We start from the raw sequence: 23,357 nt of genomic DNA, 5'->3' as shown, positions 1-23,357 counted from the left end.
CATAATTTGAAAAGATACGTGCACCCCAGTGTTCATAAGCAGCAGAGTTTACAATAGCGAAGATATGGAAACAACTTAAATGTCCATCGACAGATGAATGGGTAAAGAAGATGTGGTACATATATACAATGGAATACTAATCAGCCATAAAAAAGAATGAAATAATGTCATTTGAAGCTACATGTATGCAACTAGAGATTATCATGCTAAGCAAAGTAAGTCAGAAAGAGAAAGACAAATACCATATGATATCACTTATATGTGAAATCTAAAATATGACACAAATGAACTTATCTACAAAACAGAAACAGACTCACAGACATAGAGAACAGACTTGCGGTTGCCAAGGGGGGGTAGGGGAGGGAAGAATTGGGAGTTAGGGATTAGCAGTTGCAAACTATTGTATATAGGATGGATAAACAACAAGGTCCTACTGTATAGCACAGGGAACTATATTCAATATCCTGTGATAAACCATAATGGAAAAGAATATGAAAAAGAATATATATAGATAGATATATACATATCTATATCTATCTATATCTATATCTGAATCACTTTGCTGTACACCAGAAACTAACACAACACTGTAAATCAACTATACTTCAACTAAAAAACAAAAAAACAAAAAACCAAGGCAGGCAGCAGAACTAGGGTGAGAAGGCAGCCCAGCAGGGGTCAGGATTCATGAGGGCAGCACCCAGGCAGGGCAGTGGCCTGGTGGAGTTAGGGAATTCGCTATATTCCGCAGACGGAGCCAATAAATAAATATATTGAGGATTGTTTTTCTCACTGCCTGAGAAGAGTGATACAAATGTGGGGAGGGAAAATGCTAGAATAAACCCTATGGTGTTGGATTGGGATTAGAGGTATCAGTTATCAATACATATAAATAACAAAATAAATATAGGTGCAGATTTATGTATCTACATATTCACATATGCATTGCACATACATATGTTGCCTAGGCTGTCTACTAAGGGGACTGGAAATGATGACACCCCAATATCAGTAATCTAACCAAGTACCCAGATCTTGGCTTCTGAATTCCGCTCAGAGGAACCAACACTCCTTGGAGAAATGATGGATTCCAGGGTTGGGGCAGGAAAAGAATAAGATGACCCTAGAAAATTTTGTTGTGTCAGAGAGTAAGGAAGTGCTCAAAGAATGATGGGGACGTGTCAAAGTGTACTTATTTCTTTTGTGTGGTTTTCCATACCTATATAAAGAAAATAGTTAAAACAAGTCGTAAAATAAAACAACAGACAGACATGAGAGTTCTATAGATGTCTTAGTTGAGAGCCCAGCTTTGAAGTCTCAGTAGGTCAGACCCTATTCATTCAGAAATAAGCTAGAGAAAAAGCATATTCTTTTTGACATTTTCTATTCTAACACTCGAAGTTGAGATTCTAAATGAAAAGCATTCTAGGTACATTAGCATAAGGTGATTTTTGTGCCGTTATTGCAATAGAATGTGGGCTTATCAAGAATGGCAACTTTGGGACTTCCCTGGCAGTCCAGTGGTTAAGACTCCGTGCTTCCACTGCAGGAGGCACGGGTTCGATCCCTGGTTGGGGAACTAGGATCCCACATGCTGTGCGGCACGGCCAAAAAAATAAATAAATTTAAAAAATCTCCTTTAAAAAAAAAGAAAAAAGAGAATGGCAACTTTCTCTTTACTAGTAAGGTGAATAAAATTAACGTTAACTTAAACACCAGTTTTCTGATTTCTTCCGGTGGGCTTCAGTGTCAGGTGAGCTCTCCCAGATGGCAACAGGGATTCCCTGGCAGCTCCTGGCTTCGCTGGCGCCCTCCTGGCAATTCCAGTGAGAGGTGGGAGCTGTCCTCTGAGTGCTCGGGAAGAGTTGATGGGGAGGTTTCTCGGCGGCCCAGCCTGGCTTGCTTGTTACTCCTGCTCCAAACGCTGCAGCCAGGCCTGGGTCACATGCCCACCCTGCAGCCCGGTGGCGGTGGGGTAGGTGGGTGAAGCCAGCCTCACCTCAACCATCTGAACTGGGAGCCAAAGAAGGAAGGTTCCCCAAAAGAAAGCTGAAATAGTCTTTGTGTGGAGACCAGCTAGACAGAAACAGATGCCCACTGCTGTCATGCCCTGCTCCAAATTATGTGATCCTAGAATTCCGGGACTGCCTTCTTGATAAATACTGGTTGACAGGTGCTTTAAAATGTCAAAGGCATTTGTATAACTAAGGATTTTTATTTTTATTTCATTGAATTATCTTTATTAGATAGCTTTTAAATCACAAACATGATAACATGCTTTGAGTAACTATTGAAACAAAGTAAAAATATATAAAGAAATACAACCGTTTTTTTCTCACCCCATCTGTAGAGCTTCCCCATCCCAACTTAGCAGGCTGGGGTGTGTCTTCCACACTTTTTTCTCTGCTCATGCACACCTATTGCCTTTCTTTTGTTAATGTTGTTAGGTTTTACATAATAGGCAATAAAAAAAAACTTTCCTTTTTCATGGCATAGCATGCCTCTAGAAGCATGGGTTCAGGTCCATCTCATTTTATTTTATTTTTTAAATTTATTTTTTGCCCACACCATGCAGCATGCGGATCTTAGTTCCTGGATGAGGGATCGAACCTGTACCCCCTGCGGTGGAAGCACAGAGTCTTAACCACTGGACCACCAGGGAAGTCCCGGGGTCCACCTCACTTTAAAAGTATTTGTTAATTTATGAATACTTGCATGTGACTTAAGATTGAAATAGTAAGAAAGGGGTTAAACAAAATGTTCCTCTCACCTCTGTCCCCCTCCCTCCCTCTTTCCTTCCCTAGAAGATTAGGAATCTTTCCAGACAGCGTCTGCATTTACAAAGATACACAAATGTAAACATTTCCCACATGAATGAGAGAGGATTTATTTTTGTTTATCAGCATATCTTGCCTTAGTACACAGCACACTTCCCCTTTTTGTTTTACAGCTGCATAGAGTTCCGCTGTGTGCGTGTATCCTCATTTATGATGAGTCTCCTACCGATGGCCCCTCAGGGTGTTTGCAGTCTTTTGCCATTGCAAACAGAACTGTAGGAAATATCCTTCTCCACAGTCATTTGGCACAGGTTGGGGTGTCTGTAGGAGGAGTTCCTACAAGTGCAACTGTGAAGGTCAGAGGACTGGTGCAGTGGAGATGTGGATGGATACAGTCCAAACCCCGCGCCCCACTACACGGGTACAAGGCACGCCTTCCTCCCCAGCAGAGTCTTGGAACCTGCCTGTTTGCCCATGTTCAACAACACAGTTGGGACATGAGTGGAAACTGGGTCTCACTGCAGTTGAACCGGTCTTTAAAACACGGAGTTGGGGTGCGGAGGGGACATTGGGGAGATACTTGCCTCTCCTCCTTGTGGCAGTGCCTCTGAGACGTGTCCTCTGTTCTCTGTGTCTCCGCAGAGCAAGCTGGTGAAGTACTTCAGCCGGCAGCTGTCCTGCAAAAAGAAGGTAGCCCTGCAGGAACGCAATGCCGAGCTGGACGGCTTCCCCCAGCTCCGGCACTGGTTCCGGATCGTCGACGTGCGGAAGGAAGTCCTGGAGGTGACTGGAGGCGACCCCTGCCCTCTGCCCCTTACTGGCCGGCAGCCAGCCCCGTCAGGCAGTGGGTTTTTGGCTGTGTCTGGCTCATAGTAGGACTGAAATACGTGTTGGATGAAGGCACGGAGCATCTCTGATGCTGTCTGAATGGGGTCATTAAGAGTGTGGTTCTAGGGACTTCCCTGGCGGTCCAGTGGTTAAGAATCCAGGCTTAGGTTCGATCCCTGGTCGGGGAACTAAGATCCCACATGCTGTGAGGTGTGGCCAAAAAAAAAAAAAAAAAGAGTGTGGATCTAGAGTCAGATAGACCCTCTTTCAGCTCTGCCACTTAAGGACTCAGTCTCCTGGGCCAAATCACTTTAGCTCTTAGACCAGTGCTGTCCAGCAGAATGTTCTACTATGGTGGAAATATTTCATATCTGTGCTGCCTGATGTGGTAGCCACCAGCCACATGTAGCTACTGAGCACTTGAATTGTGGTTAGTGCATGTGACTGAGGAACTCAATTTTTAATTGTATTTAATGTTCGTTAATGTGGCCAGTGGCCACCATACTGGGCAGCGTATCTTAGGACATTGGTTTTCTCATCTGTTCAATGGGGTAATGGTTGTCTCCTCTTCTTAAGTAGTTGGCATGATAAAATGAGATGATCTGTGTAAAATGTTCAGCCCATAGTCTGGAACCTAATAGTACCTAGGAAATGTCAACTTATTATTATTGTTGTTGCTGTTACTGAAAACTTTGGAAGTAATAGGTTTTCTAGTGACAAAACCAGAACACCTGTTGTCTTGTGTCCACGCTCCAGGAGTGGATCACATCCTTAAGGTTTCAAGGATGGTGAGATTTCCTTACCCTCTGGGATCTTGGGTCCTCCCTGTTTTCAGTGACTGGGTGGAAACTTTCCTAATAAAATCAGCTCTCATTCGTTGAATCTTCAGTGCCAGGCATAGTATTGAGGGTTTTACACGCAGAATCTCAACTCTTGAGACTGTTCAGACCCTCACAACGACCTTTTGAGGTAGGTATGACTTTTACCCCATTGTACAGGGCAGGAAACTGAGGCTAGAAGATGGAGGGAGTTGCCCTGCTCGTGAGTGGGCGGGGCTAGCAGGAAAACCCAGCTCAGATGGACTCCAGAGTGTGAGGTGGGAAGCACGGTGCTTTCTCCTCGTTTTCCTGTTGGGGGGGCCTCCCTGAGCTGGGGAGAGGGCGTTCTGGGTGCCCCCCTCACCTGCAGGACCAAGTGCCATTTCTCAAGGCACCCCCTGCTTCCTGCTCGAAGAGGCCTGGAAGATCCTTTTCTCTTTTTTAGACCTTGTTCCCAATGTGATCTTGCCTGAACCCGCCACATCTAACCGTCCTGAGCTGGGGACACAGAACCCCTACATTCCCCTCTCCCCCGCCCCCCCATCTTGCGCATACGCACCAGATGGTGTAGGAGTCTCTGTTTCTTAATATCATTCCCAGGATGGTGGTTTCGCGTGAATATCCTTAAAATGAAAGGTCCCATAAAAGTACAGACAGTACATTTTATTTGCATAGCTCCATACACTTTTCAGAGGCTTTCGGGACCATTTATTTATCAACTGAGGCGAATGAGACTGAGACAAACCTTCAGGGGTTGAAAACTAGTGGTCCTCTGCTGTATCTTGTATCTGCCGCACAGATATTTTTTGTTTGTCTTCAAAATTATTTTTGAGCCAGTATTTAAAAGTTGAAAGAGTCTGCATAAAAAACTCAGATCTTCGGCTTCTCTCGAAGAATCGGAATTGCTGACCACACAGAACTGAATTCCTGTCTGGTGTCGGTAAACCGAATTCTGCTGCCCCTTAGGATCCCGCAGGCTAGTTCTCAGCTTTGCTCATTTACATTTACCTGGCCTGCAGGTGCCTGAGCTCTGGCTCTTATCTTAGTCTATGAGAATCGAGTCCAAGGCCACCAACCAGGCGGTGTGGACAGAGCTGGGTTTCCAACTCTCTGTCTGCAGCTCACGCGTGTGTCCACCAGATGGCCCCCTTCTGTGGAAGAACCAGCAGTATGGAGAAAGCTCCTAAGTGAGACTGCCTGGGTTCACACTTACTCACAGTGTGACCCTGGGTGATGGTCTGACTTCTCTGAATGCCAGTGTCCTAGTTACAGACTGATGATGGTGGTAAAAGTATCTGCTTTATGTGGTCTTTGTGACCTTTAAAGAAAATCCATGAAAAGCACTTAAAACAGTGTTATATTTCAATTATTATTATTATTATGAATAAATCGAACAGAAGTGCATATCCTCTTTTGGCCCAAGCTAGTTAAAGCCTTCTCCATTTTTTTCTATCATTCTTCCTTCTGTGATTTGTGTGTGTGTGTGTGAACTGTAAACTTCAGTGTAAATTGAGTATTTTGGAGGGTAAATTATAGGATTAAAATGCACAAGTGAATCTTGCAGCAAAGAGGAGAATTCTTTTATGTTGTGAATCATCCCTTCTAAATGTAATTCATTTCATACTTTCAGATCCTGGTCCATCACCTTTCTTAATGTGGACTTCCCTGTAACAGTCCCTATTTGAGAAAGCTTCTATGTGACTCATTATTGTTCTTTCTCTGCTCCTGACCTAGTGAGTTGGAGAGGCACTGATTGGGTTTCGGCTTTTGCCCGGCAGCTTTTTTTTTTTTTTTTTTTCATAGAATTTTTGTGTCGATGCAGTTTTCATCTTTCTGACTGCCAGATTAAGGCGGGGGCGGGGTGGGGCAGGGTGGTGTCTCATTTGGTTGTAATACACAGATATGGCCACAAGAGGGCGGAAGTACCCCACAATATTGCCTTAGAATCTCCATTCTTTGCTATCTAAAACTCCTATTTTAATAATAGTAATAATAATAATAATAATAAATGTAAAATGTTGGTTACCAATAAGTGCTATAATGTGAAGGCTATTTTTTGTAGATGCATAAATATATAAGTTTGACCAGTTTCCAGGTGTGTCCATATTATGGTGTATAGGGACACACTGCTTTGGGGAAGGGAGGGGATGGTTGCTGGCGGTGGTGAAGGGACGCCTGACCAACACAGTTATAGCCGGCAATCCTACCTTTCCTCCAGCCCATCTCTTCAGCGGTGTCCCTTTCCCCACTCCATGCTATACTCCACTTTGTCTTAGATTGCAAAGTCTTGCCCCGTCGGGCTCAGACACAAATCCCGTTTGATTGACAGCACTGAACCACCCACAGGGTTCCAGCCCCCCTTTCCCCTTAGGGTTCCTGAACCCCGAATCTGAGCCCTAGAATGTGTGGCTGGGAAAGAGAAGAAGAAAAGGGAAAGGAGACCAGCCATCGGGAGACTTGGGCTGTCCAGTTTTCTCTGCTCTTATTAGTTCACCCTGGATTTGGGACACATCATTGCAGTCCAAGCCGGGCAGGAGGCATGGAAGGCCTTCCAAGATGAGTAAATTGGAGCCCTGCCTATAAGGAGTTCAGAAACTGCATGGGGAGACAGGTAATTAACTGCTACCATTTACAGAGCTCCGACTATGTGCTAAACATACCTGCTACCTTACAGAGCACATGAGCTTAAGATTCCCACTTTTCAGGTGAGTAAAGTGAGGCTCAGAGAGGTTAAGTGATTTGCCCGGGATCATCTAGCTAATGAGTGGCAAAGCTGAGATTCAAACCCAGGCCTGTCTGACCGGAGTCAGGAGACCCAACCATTATGCCAAGCCGACATCCACCGAGAGCCTGGCGTTCCTCTAGGTACCACTAGAGGGCGATATGGAGGCCTCTCCTAGGGGCGCTTCCGGTCTGTTTACCCTCCTTCTCTCTTCCCTCCGCTAGGAGATCACCCCGGGCCAGCTGAGTCTGGAGGACCTCTTGGAGATGACGGACGAGCAGGTGTGTGAGACCGTGGAGAAATACGGGGCCAACCGGGAGGAGTGTGCCCGCCTCAATGCCTCCCTCTCCTGCCTCCGGAACGTCCACATGTCAGGTGAGCAGCCCCAGGGGGATGGAAACGCGTCCCCAGCGTGTGCCGCCATTCCTCCGGGCTCCTGTGTCCGCACCTGCAGGCCAGGATGAGGCAGAGCCAGCTCAGGATGGTGCGTACCGCTCATGAGCAGAGGGAAGAGGGGCCTGGAATTTGGAGCCAGAAGAAGTGGTCAGGGCAGCTACTCTTGCCCAAGGGAGACCTTCTGAGGTTGTAGGGCATGGGGTTCTGGATAATTAGGGCCCAGATATGGAAATATTGGGCGTGTGTGAAAGACTAGGGTCTTTTGTTTTGCTCGCGGCATGTGGGATCCTCCCGGACCAGAGCGCGAACCCGTGTCCCCTGCATTGGCAGGCGGACTTCCAACCGCTATACCACCAGGGAAGTCCCTAGGGTCTTTTTGCCTTATACATTGGGAAGTGCCTTTGTATTTTGGCTCAGCATCTAACTTCTTATTTTTCTTTTTCCATAAATAATATACACTCATTGTAAAATAAATTAGAAAATAGATAAACAAAAATAACCCCAAGTCCCCACCCTCTACTGTTATCATTTTGGTATAATTTTTGGTATAATTCTTCCTGACAAATGGGTATGTGTATAGTTTCTCTAAACCATAAATGATAAAACCATGAAGCTAGGATTATCCATACATATTATTATTATTTTTAAATTAATTATTTATTTATATATTTATGGCTGTGTTGGGTCTTCGTTTCTGTGCGAGGGCTTTCTCTAGTTGTGGCAAGCGGGGGCCACTCTTCATCGCGGTGCGCGGGCCTCTCACTATCGCGGCCTCTCTTGTTGCGGAGCACAGGCTCCAGACGCGCAGGCTCAGTAATTGTGGCTCACGGGCCCAGTTGCTCCGTGGCATGTGGGATCCTCCCAGACCAGGGCCCGAACCCGCGTCCCCTGCATTGGCAGGCAGATTCTCAACCACTGCACCACCAGGGCAGCCCCATACATATTATTTTGAAACCTGCTTTTTTCACCTAACAAAATAACCTCTGACTTGTTTTTATCAGTTTGAGGTCTAACATTGTAATCTTTCTTTGCTATTTTTCATTAATTTCTCAAATACCTGTTTGCCCTGATTAGCAGGACACCAAACATCATCCTGATTGAGGTTTCCTGCTTTCCTCTAGCCTCATGATTTTTCCACTCTCTCTGGGGCCTTTTCAGTCCTAAGGGATCAGCTCTGCAAACAGCCAAAGAAAAGCGTACTGGTCCACCTGCGTGGTTGTTTCAGTTCCCACCACAAGGAGTCACTGTTGAGCACTAGTCTGGCACTGATAAACAGTCAGGTGGCTGTTCATCTGTAGGTGCCCTAGCTGGGTTCAACATGCAACATTCAACGAGTATTTATGGAGTGATTATGTGTGCCAGCAGGGCTGGGGAGACGGAAGTGGACAAAAAAAGAGCATGTTTGAAACAGGTCATTGGCCCAGCTCCCCCATGCATGCCCGTTTGGATTCTTTCTTGCTAGCAGACTCTAATGATGGCTACGATCATCATCCAATAGCCCTGAATTGGGGGCTCTTCTGTCACTGAAGGGTGTTTGGTAGCATTCCTGGCCTCTACCAGTAGAGGTAACACTAGATACCAGTAGCACCCCTACCCCATCCCTGTCATGACAAACAGAAACGTCTCCAGATGTTTCTAAATGTTCCAGGTAGGTGCAGATTTACCCCTGGTTGACTAGCTATAAAGGTCATGTTATTCTTCACTCTAGTACAATGCTATTGACTCACCTGATATTCATTCACATAGTTAAGAAAGGCCTCTCAATCACTCAGTGCAGACAAAACCTGCTTCAAGGAGACTTCTCTCTACCTACTGTGAGAAGCAGCTGGCAGTTTCCTCTCCTTTAAAACATTGCACTGAATTACAATGTTACATCATAAACATCTTCCTTTGTCAATAAATGTATTTCCTGCTCATTTTTAACGCCTGAAATCTGCCACCATTTATTCCACTGGCCTCCTATTTCTAGAAATGTAGGTTGTATCCATTTTTTCCCTGTTATAAGCATTGCTGCAGTGAACAAGTTTGAGTGTTAACTTTGGGTACATCCTTGGCGATCCCTGTAGTGTGAATTCATAGGAGTGGAGTTCCTGCAGCAAAGTGTTTACATATTTTAAGGCTTCTGGTGAATGTCGCCATATGGCTTTCCAAAAATTCGTACCAATTTATGCCTCTCCCTCCCACCGCCCCGCACAATGCATGAGAGTGAGCATTTGAGGTTAGGTTCTTTTTTTTTATTTGTTTGTTTGTTTTAACATCTTTATTGGAGTATGATTGCTTTACAATGGTGTGTTAGTTTCTGCTGTATAACAAAGTGCATCAGCTATACATATACATATATCCCCATATCTCCTCCCTCTTGCGTCTCCCTCCCACCCTCCCTATCCCACCCCTCTAGGTGGTCACAAAGCACCAAGCTGATCTCCCTGTGCTATGCAGCTGCTTCCCACTAGCTATCTATTTTACATTTGATAGTGTATATATGTCAGTGCCACTCTCTCACTTCGTCCCAGCTTACCCTTCCCCCTCCCCGTGTCCTCAAGTCCATTCTCTACGTCTGCGTCTTTATTCCTGTCCTGCCCCTAGGTTCTTCATAACCATTTTTTTTTTTTTTTTAGATTCCATACATATGTGTTAGCATACGGTGTTTGTTTTTCTCTTTCTGGCTTACTTCACTCTGTATGACAGACTCTAGGTCCATCCATGAGGTTAGGTTCTTAATTGCTTTTCAGAGTTAATATCTTCTTTTCAGAGTTGTGCTACTGAGTTTGGAAAAGTTCTTATAAATGAGCTGGACCCCAGTTCTTCCTGAGAGAGGGGTTTATGTCACCTCTCCACGGGCTGGGCCATCATCCTTTGTAACATCCTGGGCTTGGTGAGACCTTGAGAGGGCCTCTAATCGGGTGTTTTTCAACATTTTTTTAATCAAGATACACAGTAACAAATATGATTTATATTGCAACCCTGTACACACACACACATACACAAATACACACGCATGTACACATTCACATACACAACTAAAAGTTTCATGAAACAATACTCATTCTTACTATACATGATATTTCATACACTTTTTTCTATTTTATTCCATATCATTTACCAAATACTGGTGATGATCCACCACTTCGATTTCACACCCCACTTTTGCACTGTGAGCCACGGTTTGAAAAAAACACGGATAAAATCAATCCTCCCGCCACCACCAGCCCTTCCTAGGCAGCTGAGGTTCCTTTGACGATGTCCTACCTCTGATGCCACCCTTTGAGCCACTGGGACCTTGAAAGCGGTGACCAAGGGCTGCGCTCATGCCCACATTCCTCCAGCGCCAGGGTCAGCTTGGAGAGAACCTCAACTCAGTAAAGCACTATCCCCCCAGCTCTGAGTCTCCTTAATATCGTGCTCTACTCCTGCCTTTCCTCAATGTTATGGTGCCACTCTTCACATTTTAAGTTTCATTTAAACTTTTTTAAGGAGTGTTGTTTTTTTTTTTTAATGGATACCTCTCTTCCTTAGTAGCCTTAAAGCTGCAAGAGGGCAGGGATCATACCTGTTTTTATTCACCATTTTATTCCCAGCTACATATCTAGCCCATAGGAGGGACTCAATAAATATCTCTGAATCAATACACCTTCCCGCTCATGTAGCCCAGGAAAACTCCCCAGTGCCTTAATGAACAGTCTTTCTTATGGATTGCAAAGCACTTCAGAATCTGGCTCCCATTTGGAAGCCCACTGTTCACACTTCCCCCACAAGTCCTAAATATCCAATTAATCTATTAGGTACTCAGGGTTTCCTAGATCAGACATGGATTTTGCCTCTTGGTACACACCCCTCTGCCTAGAATTCCCTTCCCCTTTGTCCTCCTGGTGAATCCCTGTTTATTCTCAGGCCCAACTCCTGCCTCGAAGCTTCTGCACTTTGTTGAATGAGAAGTTTTTTGGGAAAGCCGCCTGACATGCTTGCTACTGATCTCCACCAGGGGGAAGCAGTGAGCCACCCTCAAAGGATTCTTGCTTTAAATTCTCTTCGCTCAAAAATTATCATTGGTTTCTTGAAGCTTCGAACTATCTTGGGAGCTGGCTGGTTCCTGTCATTTCCTGCCCTTCACCTTAACCAAAAATGTTATCCCAAACTAGAGGAAAAAACAAGTGTCTTTCGCACCAGACTCTTGTTTCTTGAGAGTCTTGCCATATTCAGCTTGGTATTCCCAGCTCTCAGCCAGAAAGCTGGAGTCTCCCACAGTGATGAAATCAGATATTTTAAATTCTGGTGTGTAGTGGGGACTCAATGCACGTTTGTTGAGGGACTGAAGGAATACAGGTTGTGTTGAGAAACTCATATGGAAACCAAACATATGGAGACAAGGAAGCTTTATGTCTGGCCAAGAATGCATGTAATCTCTCTGTCTCTCTCTTTCTTAGAGCATAGGGCAGCTTGATTTTAGAGTTGTTAACTCTAATCTTAGTTTTCTCCTTGGGTTTTGGGGCTATCCTTATTTCCCAGTGCCCAAGGAACCCCAAAGATAGGAAAGCTTAACCCTTTCATCTCTTCTCACAGCTTGTTAGGTCAGCCTTAGCCTGACACCAAAGAATGCACAATCATTCCTTCAACAAGCTCCAGGGACCCCGAAGCCAGGATATCGTAACCGTTCCTTATCATATCAGCTATGGCCTGAAATCACAAACATTCATTCACTCATTTAACAAAGTTTATCAAATGCCTACAGTATGCCAGGCACTGTTCAAATCTCTGAAAATGTATGCTTAGATGTCTGTCCTTATGGAGTTTACATTCTAGTGGGGGAGACTGGCAATAAATTATATCATAATAAGCATGTACATTAGAAAGTGTGTTAGAATAAGTGCTGTGGAGACTCCAAGGCTGGAGACCTCAGGTATGAAGACCACGGGCTCCCTTCCTGAACCTTCCTTTCCTGGGTCACAGCTGCCTTATCAGAGGAGAACCTGGTGGGGGCATGGCTCAGGTATCAAAGTGCTGTGGCCGTGGCTTTCTCTTTTCTGATGTTTCCTCTTTCTCTTTATGCTGTTTCTTGGCTTTTTGATTATTTTTAGCCTAATAATTTGTGGTCATTTGTACCTTCACTTTCCGAAGGAAAAACCCAGGTTCAAGGTAATGGAAGACCCTGCTTTTCTCCCTCCCTCTCTCCCACCCCTTCCTCCTATACACATGTATCAAGCACTCACTACACATCTGGTACTGTGCTGGGTTCCAGGGCTTGATGACTTTCTTGGGGCTTCAGGGTAGAGCTGAGACCAAGAGGAGGAGGAGGAGGAGGTCTCCTAATGACCGGGGGGTGGTGGGAGCACATCGAAGTGCATTGCTTCCGCAAGCAGGGCTTGACGACTTTCTTGGGGCTTCAGGGTAGAGCTGAGACCGAGAGGAGGAGGAGGAGGTCTCCTAATTACCGGGGGGTGGTGGGAGCACATCGAAAAGTGCATTGCTTCCGCAAGCAGGGCTTGACGACTTTCTTGGGGCTTCAGGGTAGAGCTGAGACCAAGAGGAGGAGGAGGAGGTCTCCTAATGACTGGGGGATTGTGGGAGCACATCGAAGTGCATTGCTTCCGCAAGCAGGGCTTGACGACTTTCTTGGGGCTTCAGGGTAGAGCCAAGACCGAGAGGAGGAGGAGGAGGAGGTCTCCTAATGACGGGGGGGTGGTGGGAGCACATTGAAGTGCATTGCTTCCACAAGCAGGGCTTGACGACTTTCTTGGGGCTTCAGGGTAGAGCTGAGACCGAGAGGAGGAGGAGGAGGAGGTCTCCTAATGACTGGGGGATTGTGGGAGCACATCGAAGTGCATTGCTTCCGCAAGCAGGGCTTGACGACTTTCTTGGGGCTTCAGGGTAGAGCTGAGACCGAGAGGAGGAGGAGGAGGAGGTCTCCTAATGACCGGGGGGTGGTGGGAGCACATCGAGGTGCATTGCTTCCGCAAGCAGGGCTTGACGACTTTCTTGGGGCTTCAGGGTAGAGCTGAGACCGAGAGGAGGAGGAGGAGGAGGTCTCCTAATGACCGGGGGGTGGTGGGAGCACATCGAAGTGCGTTGCTTCCGCAAGGGAGCTCGGAGCGTCCCAGGCATGGAGAGACCAGTGTGGCTGGCCCACTGGGAATGTTGGGCAGAGAGGTGGGAGCTGGCATCAGACAGGGGGCAGGGCCAGCCGCCACGGTGGACCATGGCACAGAGCTTGCATGGCAGGGTTTTGAGTAGAAGATGCCTGGATTACTTGTCCAGTTTTCAAACAAACACTCTGGCTGCAGAGAGGGTGGGTGGCTTGGCGTGAGATGCCAGGAAGCGTAAGAGGAGCCCAGGGTGCCACTGGCAGACAGGTGCCCCAGGAGCTCGCTTTGTTGAGCCCCCCTCCAGCTCCTCCTCCTGAGTTTTGGGGGTGGGTGGAAGGGCAGGGAACTGGCAGCCAGGAGAAAAACAGGATGCAAAGTGGCCCCGAAATAGGACAGCCTCAGATGCTCTCTGGTATCTCCGCAGTTTGGGTATTGAATGAAGCCCACCAGAACCCCGCCTTCCACTCTAGCCTTCCTCCCATGGGAACAAAGAGTAGGCGCCGTCTTGATTGCCCTATTGTTCCAGTTGCTTCTAACTTCGGGAGGGCTGGGCTGGGTGGTGGAGGAAGAGCCGCCCCTTCCACCACCCGCCGTGTCTGGTGTGTTCCAGCGCCACGTCCTCATCCGTTCTCCAGTGTGCTGTTCTGTGGCTTCTCAGGAATCCCTTACACAGCGTGACTCCGCGTTAGGACTCTTGATTGCAAGCGACAGAAACCTGATGTGATTACCCTTCCGCAGACATGGCTCATTCATTCACTATAAATTTCGATTGAACATCCTTTGTTTCGGTCTCGGTGGGGGACTAGGGACACAGTGGCGGGCAAGGCCAGCCAGCTCCCGCGGACCTTGTGTTCCAGACCCGAGCTGTCCAATATGGCGGCCACTAGACTCATGTGGTGAATTAAACGTATGTTCATTAAAGTGAAATAAAATTAAAATTTCACTTCTTCCATGGCACTAGCCGCACTTCAAGTGATCCGTAGCCACCTGTGTCTAGTGGCTACCCTATTGGCACAGCACGGTTCTAGGTCGTTTCCATCATCGCAGAAAGTTCTGTTGGACAGCACTTTTCTAGAATATGTCGAGAGAAACAGTACACAGGAGAGATAACAAACGGTGATCAGTTTTATGTGGAGAACTAAAATAGGGTGATGCGATGGTGGCTAGGTGGCCAGCTTTGATGGGGAGGCCACAGAGAGAGGGTCAGTCAGAGCTCTACCAGAGGAGCAGAACCGGTAGAATAAATATATTAAGAGATTCATTGCAAGGATTTGGTTTACGTGATTGTGGTGACTGGCTGGGTAGGTCTGAAATCCGTGGGGTAGGCGGCCAGGAAGGGCTGGCTGGAATGACTGGGCATGAGCTGAAGTCACTATCCGTGGGCAGAATTTCCTTTTCTTCAGGGAAGCCTGAGTTCTGCTCTTAGCGCCTTTCAGTGGATTGAGCCAGCCCATCCAGATTACCAGGGGTAATCTCCCTTACTCACAGCCAACTGATTGTGGACTTTAATCACACCTACAAAATACCTTCACAGCAGGAATATAAATTAATAATTGCTCGAATTACTGGGGACTGTGCCTTAGCCACGTTGACATATTGAACTGACCATGACAGTGGGCCTCTCTGGGGAGGTGACATTTAAGCTAAGCCTTGAATGACAAGAAGGTACAGATATGAGAAGATTGGGGGAAGAACATTTTGAGCAGAAGAAACAGGTCATCAAATCTCAAAAGCACTGTTAAGAAGCAGAAAGAAGACCCACGTGGCTGAACCGTGGGGCGTGTTCTGATAACCCGTTCCTATGTAACAATCTACTCCACAATTTAATGGCTCAAAACAGCACCTACATTGTTATCTTTCATGATTCCCTGGGTTGGCTGGGCTCAGCTGGGTGGTTCTTTGGTTGCGTGTGTTACGGGCTTGACTGGGCTGGAACATTCAAGACGGTACACGTGCGTGGATGGCAGTTGACACTGGTTGTTGGATGGGAGTTCAACCTGGGCTGTTTATGGGGCACCCACGTGTTGCGTGTGGCTTGGGCTTCTTAGGTTGGAGTGAGCATTCTAAGAGGCAGGAATTGGAAGCCACCAGTTGCCTTAGAAGCTAGTCCTGGAACAGGTACCGTATTGCTTTTGCTGGTGACTGGATCAGTGAGGGGTCAGTCAGGGAGCAGAGCCACCCTGAGGGTAATGGAAAAAAGAATTTATCATAGGAGTGCAGACCTTACACAATGGTAGGAGGAGCTGGGGAAGTAAAAGTTTGAAAGGACTAATTGGAGATTCAGAGCAAAGTCTCTAACCTGCCCTGATAAGGGAAGCCAGCCTGGGTTGTTGGGAACTTCTGGAAGCAGCATGTCCATTTGTTGCAGGGGGACCATGAAGAGGGGCTGGTGTAGATGCCAGTGGAAGGTTATTGGTTCTTTGGAGCTGTCACCTCTGTGAGTTTGCAGGAAGTGTCTGGTGGTGGACCTGAGGTCACCGTTGGTCACCAGGGTCCACGTCAGGAAGGAAAGTTGGCCGTGGAGCAGGGAGATGGAGGATGAACTCCATCTTCTGCACCTGCCGCCTGCTGCCCTTGCCACCCTTCAGAGCAAGGTGACTGCTGCTTCACTTTTTCTGCCCTAATCTGGTGCATGTTCACTTTTGCCAGCTCTAACCTGAAACCACAGAGAACAGGACTCTGGAAACGTGGTCCCAGCCTAGGCAAGTCGACAATAGGCTAGTACAGCGCAGGGAGCAGGGGTGGCAGGGAGAAGGTGCAGGTGGAGATGCAGGCGGGGACCAGCTCCTGGGGAGCCTCGGAGCCATGGCAGGAAAAGCAGAATGGGAGGCTGTTGGAGGGGGTTTTAAGAAGGGAATCGTTTTGATTTGATTTCACTTCACTCATAAGGCAAAGATGGATGGAGCTGGCTTTCGGCAAAGTTCAATCCATCAGTCAGTCTCTCTCCCTCCTCCTTCATCTTAGTTCTGCTTCCCTTGGGGTTGCCTCAACCTTCCCTATCTATTTAACTCTACCTCACTTTCCTCATCTGCAAAGTGGGCATGCTGATAATATCTTCCTCATGGCGTGGTTGCAAGAAAAGAGTTAATATAAACACTTAACCTGATGTCTGGCAAATCAAGTGCTTAATATATGATAGCTATGATTATCCTTATTATTTTATTTATTTATTTATTTATTTATGGCTGTGTTGGGTCTTTGTTGCTGCACGCAGGCTTTTCTCTAGTTGCGGCGAGCGGGGGCTACTCTTCATTGTGGTGCGCGGGCTTCTCATTGCGGTGGCTTCTCTTGCTGTGGAGCACAGGCTGGAGGCATGTGGGCTTCGGTAGTTGTGGCATGCGTGCTCAGCAGTTGTGGCTCGTGGGCTCTAGAGTGCAGGCTCAGTAGTTGTGGCACACGGGCTTAGTTGCTCCGCGGCATGTGGGATCTTCCCGGACCAGGGCTCGAACCCGTGTCCCCTGCATTGGCAGGCGGATTCCTAACCACTGCGCCACCAGGGAAGCCCCATCCTTATCATTCTTTTAAGTCAGCTTCCTCCTGCACACTGCCCCCCGCCCCACCCCAACCCCTTCCCTCCTAAAAGCTGAATCTGAAAGAGTATATTTTCCCCACAAGCCTCTGGCTGCTCCCTGGGGCACAGGACATTCACCCCCGCACACCAGCCTTTATCTTACAGCCCTGGAAGCAGAGCCGCAGGTCAGCACCCAGTCCAGGGCTTAAGCTGCCCTTCCCCATGCAGCCTCTCTTTCTGCTTTCTTGCCACATTCTGGCCCCTCTGTCTGGCCCACGTGCCGCCTCACACAGCCAGCTCTGGCTTTTGTGGAACCAGCACACACACACCCCCGACCCCTGTCCTGCCCCAATGAGAACAAAGAGAACCTGGCTCCCCGCTGTCATCTCTGATCAGCACCGTGGGTGCACCCAGCAGGTGCTGAGCGGAATTGGGCACAAAACTGACACTGAACTTGTACTATATGGTCTGCAGGGGCTGAACTGTTTGAGGATTGTGGGTTCCCTGTGCACTACACCCGATCAGCCAAGTCAGACCCAGGCGGACTGTTACAGCTTAGACTCAGATCCCAGCTCCTTCTCCCAGGCTCCTGATGTCTCCACTAGCTCATCACACCCAGCTACCCTGATCTTCCTGCTTTTCCTTGAAAGGCCTGCCTCAGGGCCTTTGCACGGGTCCTTCTTTCTGCCTGGAATGCGCTGCTCCAATCTTCCTCTGGCTGGTTCCTTGTCATTTTGGTCTCAGCTCAAAGGAGACCTTCTCCTGATCCCACCTTCATCTCAGTCACTCACTCATTTCTTCATGGTCCCTATCACAAATACAACGATTTCGTTTTAAATATTTGTTTCTCTACCCCTTCTCACTAGAACAGTGGTTCTCAGACCTGGGTGTGCCTCAGAATCCTCCGGAAGGCTCCACTCCCAGAGTTCCCGTTTCAACCGGCCCAGGTCGGCACCTAGGACTTGTTACCATGATAATGGTAACAGCACATACTGAGTTCTTACCGGGCCAAGAGCTGTCCTGCGTAATTGACATGCAGCACTGGCTTATTTAATCCTTTCAACAACCTCATGAGGTCCATGTGATTATTATGTCTATTTTCTGGCAAGAAAACTGAAGCTCAGAGTCACACAGCAACTAAGTACCAGAGGCAGGGTTTGAACCTGGATCCATCTGAGTCCTGTCGAGCCGAGGCTCCCTCATTAGGGAGAGGCGGGGGGAGTTCCCTGGCGGTCTGATGGTTAGGACTCCTCACTCTCACTGCCGAGGACCCGGGTTCAATCCCTGGTCGGGGAACTAAGATCCCACAAGCTGTGTGGCACGGCCAAAAAAAATAAATAAATAAAAATAAAAAACCAGAGAGAGAGAGAGAGGTGGGGACAGCTTTCCCCTTAACTCTGGGAGGTCCCTCTACCTTCGCTGAAGTGGCTGCCCTTTGGGGGGGTTGCAGGGATGTAGCAGCTTAAAAGAGAGCTTGAGATAAAAAGAAATTACTTAAAGGCTGGATGTAACTACCAAGTAACAGCAACATCGCCTGTTGACAGAGCACCTCCCGTTGTAGGAAGTACCTGCATACACATGACCCCATTTGATCCTCACAACCCTGTGAGTGGTGGGCAGATGAGTACACATTTCACAGGTGAGAAAACTGAGGCCAAAAGAAGGTCACTTTGACCCTCCCACGGTCCCACAGAGCTGGAATTGGAACTGCAATGTCCCATTCCTGATTCTCAGCGCAGAGCCCTTTCTGCTGTATGCTGTTGGGGGATGATGGTGGTGGCCATGTTTCCCCTCCAGGTGGGATCCTCGAACTGGAGAGCCGGGCGCTGCCCCAAGCTGGGTGTGGCTGGGAAAGCTCAGAAGCCCCTTGATCTGCTTCAGAGTCCAGGGAGGCTCTTCCTTCTCCTGGCAGGGTTGAGTCTCTCTTGGTGACTGTTTCTGCCCTTCTCAGCCGTGGTCCTAAGAGAGAATGGGAGGCGTCCTTGGCCATATGAATGTGTTTGAAAAGTTCCATAAATGTGCAGGAGGAAAGCAGGAAGGGCAGGGAGGATGGAGAAAAATGTTATTACCTTGTATTGTTATTTGAACCAAGTTATTTTCCCCTCCCCCTAAAATGTCCCAACATTGTGACACTGCATTGCTGGAAACTACGAGAGGGGTCCAGTTCATAATAGTCACGCTTTTCACTCAGTTGTTGTTGTTGGTTTTTTTTTTTTTTGCATTGTTGACTTATTTTCCTGATTACCGACTTACAATCTTATATGAGAAGTATCCAGTCGATTGTTTGGGGAAGGAAAAAAAAGAGGCTTTATTTTGACCATAATTTGCATGCTAGTTAGTATTTTAAAAATGGATCCATAGGAAGAAAAAGTCTAGAAGGAAATACACTTGGATATTTACCATAGTTGTTTTTGGAGTAAGGTGATGTTATTTCTGTTTTGCTCATCTGCATTTTCTATCTTTCTGGGCAAGGAACAAACAATGATGTAATTTAAACAAACAAAAAAAAAATTAGAAGGAAAAAAAATCTGCCTTGAACCCAGTTTGTTTACCTTTTTCTGTACCCACCCCTTTTGTTATTTCTATGATTTCCTCATTGATTAACCCCCTTCTCTGCACCTGTTCAAAAGGGCAAACTTCCTGCTGCATCTTCCTGAAGTTAAATTCCCTGTGGTTTAGACAATTCTTGACGATGCTCTAAAATGCAACTTAAATGCCACCACTGCTGGGAAGGCTGCCTGGATTACCCCTGCCCCACTCTTGTGTTATTCATCCTGCAGTTCTCTTGTAGTTATTTTGATATATAAATCTCCCATATCAGATTAGAAATTCCTGGATAGCAGGAGCCATCACAAAAATAACAATTAATTATTAAAAGTATGCTCTGTATCAGGTAGTGTTCTAAGCTGTTTTTAAGGGTAACTTCATTCAGTCTTCAGAACTTGCCCATGAGATAGGGACTATTGTAGTCCCCAGTTTTCAGATAAGAGAACTAAGGTGCAGGGAGGTGAGCCTAGTGACCCAAGGTCACGTGCAGTGAATTGTAGGGTGCCAGGATTTGAGCTCAGGCTGACCACAGACTCTTTTTTTTTTTTTTTTTTTTGCTTCTTTTGTTTTCTATAAAGTACTTAGCACAGTAGCAGAAGTTTCATTGAGTGGGAGGTTGAAGCATTTCTAGATTTGCCCCAGGAGAGAGAAGTGAGAAATAGAGAGTAGTTTCTGTCTATATCACTGATGGGCTTGTGTGGTGGAGATAACAAACAGATAATGAGAGAGAATTCTCTCTAAATCAGGGGTCAGTGAAGTATAGCCCACCGGCCAAATTCCGCCCTCTGCCTGCTTTTGAAAATAAAGTTTTATTGGAACACCGCCACACCCATTTGTTGACATTGTGAAATAAAATTCACATTTAATGGCAAGACAAGAAAAATTTAAATATAAAAAATTAAAGATAACATTCCTTTTTGATCTTGTAAGAGGCCACGATGACGCTTAGATCTGGATTGTGTACACTGTCAACAGTACGTCATTTAACGTACAGCCCTCTGTCTCAAAAACTTATATAACTGTACCTTGACTTGTAATGGGCAGAACAGTTCTTGGAGCTTTCCAAGATGCCATTCCTGTGTTATAATCCTCAATTTGGCTTGAATAAAATTTTCCATTTCTTTCTTAGATCAATGGATTAATTTTTTGTTGACAACATATTATATTGTCTATGGCTGTTTTCACACGGCAACAGCAGAATGGAGACCGTATGGCCCAGAAAGCCTAAAATATTTACTACCTGGCTTTTTACAGCAAAAGTTTTGCTGACCCTTGTTGTAAAAGACCAAGCAAGAAATACTGAGTGTTGGCTAAAACAAATACACATATGCTCTAAGGCAGGAGAGATCTCAGTCTGATGTTAAGAAGAACTTCCTCTGGGAGGAGGGGGGAAATAAGTACACGATGAGACTGGGGGACATTGACAGTGGAGAGCTCTACGATGAGGGTGACTTACTATTTGCACAGTGGTACAGCATTACCTGGAGCTGCCCTTTATTGAGCACTTACTACACTAAATCCTCAGGGGAAGGAAGAAAAGGCAGGGAGGATGGACAGGCCCCAGAGAGATTAAGTAACTTGCTACAGGGTAGAGCCTGCACTCAAACCCACGCCGGACTCACTAGAAACACGCGCTTTCTAGTGTTTCTTGCAGTGTCCCATGTAGTGATTCTTCTTGTCTGTTTCCCACCAGACTGTGAGTTTTTTGGGGGATGGGGATCACATCTCATTATCTCTTTTTTTTTTTTTTTAATTTTATTTATTTATTTATTTATTTATTTATGGCTGTGTTGGGTCTTCGTTTCTGTGCGAGGGCTTTCTCCAGTTGCGGCAAGCGGGGGCCACTCTTCATCGCAGTGCGCGGGCCTCTCACTGTCGCGGCCTCTCTTGTTGCGGAGCACAGGCTCCAGACGCGCAGGCTCAGTAATTGTGGCTCACGGGCTTAGTTGCTCCGCGGCATGTGGGATCTTCCCAGACCAGGGCTCGAACCTGTGTCCCCTGCATTGGCAGGCAGATTCTCAACCACTGCGCCACCAGGGAAGCCCTCATTATCTCTTGAGTGCTGCCTGGAGGGTGCCCCCGGAGGGTCACTCTCATTTAGGGGGGGTCTGTGGTTCTCTTTGGGGAACGTGTCACACCATCCCAATAGGATCCTGAATTCGGGGGTGCCTGCACTCCAGATCTCCCTGCTGCCTCCACTCCTACTTGGAAAAGGAAACCCGAAATGCCTCCCTTCCCCCAGTGACACAGACCTGTTGATGTGTCCCACCCCCCACCTCCGCCCTGTCCTTGGGAACAGAGGTCGGTTTAGCGCCGTCATCTGATCATCTTCTTACTTTAGCGCTTTTGTTTTTCCCTTCTCCGTCTGGTACTTTGTGGAGGAGAAATGAGGCGGACAAGCTTTGTAATCGGATACCAGGACACTCTGGGTGATGGTGACAGATTGTTTTTCAAGCTCTAACTTCTAAAGACCGTCTGCCTTGTCATGGAAGGCGGAGGGACTGAGTGGCAGGCTGTATTTTTGCTCTAAACCCTAGGCTCCTTGCTGGAAAAAGTTGGAGTCAAATAGCTGGTTGGCTGCAAACACTTGGATGCTTTTTCCTCCCAGTATTTATTGCCTTGGACGCCATCTAACCGGGGCCACTATGTGATGATTCTTGACGACCACCAGGGGGCGCTGCCTGATAATCTTCCTTTAGCTGAGACGCCAAAGAATTTGCTCAAGTGCCACAGAAAAAAAGATCTACATTAAGGTGCAAACTGGAAGGGAGCTCGGTCTAATCACCTCAGCTTTCAAATAGGGAAAAAGGAGTTCCTGAGAGGAAAAGGGCTTGACCCATCCACGGCAGGGAGCAATGTAGGCTGAATTCCGTGTTATAGACAGAGCATCTGGGCGGGCTGAGAACCAGGGGGAACTTCAGTCTCTTTTCCTGGCTGGCCTTACATGAGCTGCACAGCATTGGAGCAGCTCCTGGTTCCTGCCTGCCTCCAGTCTGCTCAGATGGGGGTCTTGCTGTCACTAACCTTCCTGCAGCACTCATGTCACTGAAGCTCTTACCTCCGTCTCCCTGCTACACTGAGAAACCAGTTAAGAGAAGAAGATGATCTGTAAAGGAGGAAGCTTGAAACATGCCTTCAAATAATGACTAGTGGAGATGCAAAGGGAGCTCGGAAGGGACAGTGGCTTCATTCCATTGGGAGACGTCTGGAGGAGCATGGGGCCAGACATGGGGTAACTCCAGCCGCATGGGGGCCTCCCGGAGGCTGTCAACAGGATGGCTGTGAGAAGCAGCAGGACGTGCTTTGATTGAAATCAGCACCTTGGCCTTTGCCACGTGCCCGGCACTGGGGCACAGAGATAAAAAAGACACGGGCTACAGTTGGCAAGGGGCTGAGCTCCTGGGTTCTTCTTCCAGCCGGCCCGGCCAGTTTGTGGCACAGTTGGGAGGGTGTGTGAGTTCTGAGCCTGGCATGTGCATCCTGGCTGGGCCACTGGACTGTAGTGAAGCTGGTTCAGCCCCTTGCCTGTCAGAGCCTCTGTCTTTGACACAGGCATGAAAGTGCCTGGCCGTCTCGTGGCTGTTGCACGGAGCAGGCGAGATGACGTAGGTTCCCCGTGTCGGGCTACCTCTGCTGCCCGAGCAGAGCCGTGCTTCGGTCCTTTGGGCTGGAGTGAAC

General features: G+C 47.3%; 1 protein-coding gene across 1 annotated transcript in view; it reads left to right on the top strand.

Moving 5' to 3' along the window:
- KSR2 (kinase suppressor of ras 2) overlaps positions 1 to 23,357 on the top strand; it is a 394,653-nt gene that overhangs the window by 72,426 nt on the left and 298,870 nt on the right. The window contains exons 2-3 of the mRNA XM_007189467.1: positions 3,420 to 3,560; positions 7,370 to 7,520. Coding sequence (XP_007189529.1) covers positions 3,420 to 3,560; positions 7,370 to 7,520 — 292 coding nt within the window. The remainder of the gene's footprint in view (positions 1 to 3,419; positions 3,561 to 7,369; positions 7,521 to 23,357) is intronic.

The sequence above is a fragment of the Balaenoptera acutorostrata genome, chromosome 13 (assembly GCF_949987535.1).
Source record: "Balaenoptera acutorostrata chromosome 13, mBalAcu1.1, whole genome shotgun sequence".
NCBI lineage: Eukaryota > Metazoa > Chordata > Mammalia > Artiodactyla > Balaenopteridae > Balaenoptera > Balaenoptera acutorostrata.
Note: the sequence above shows the minus strand (reverse complement) of the source record. Positions and strands in the feature narration are given on the sequence as shown.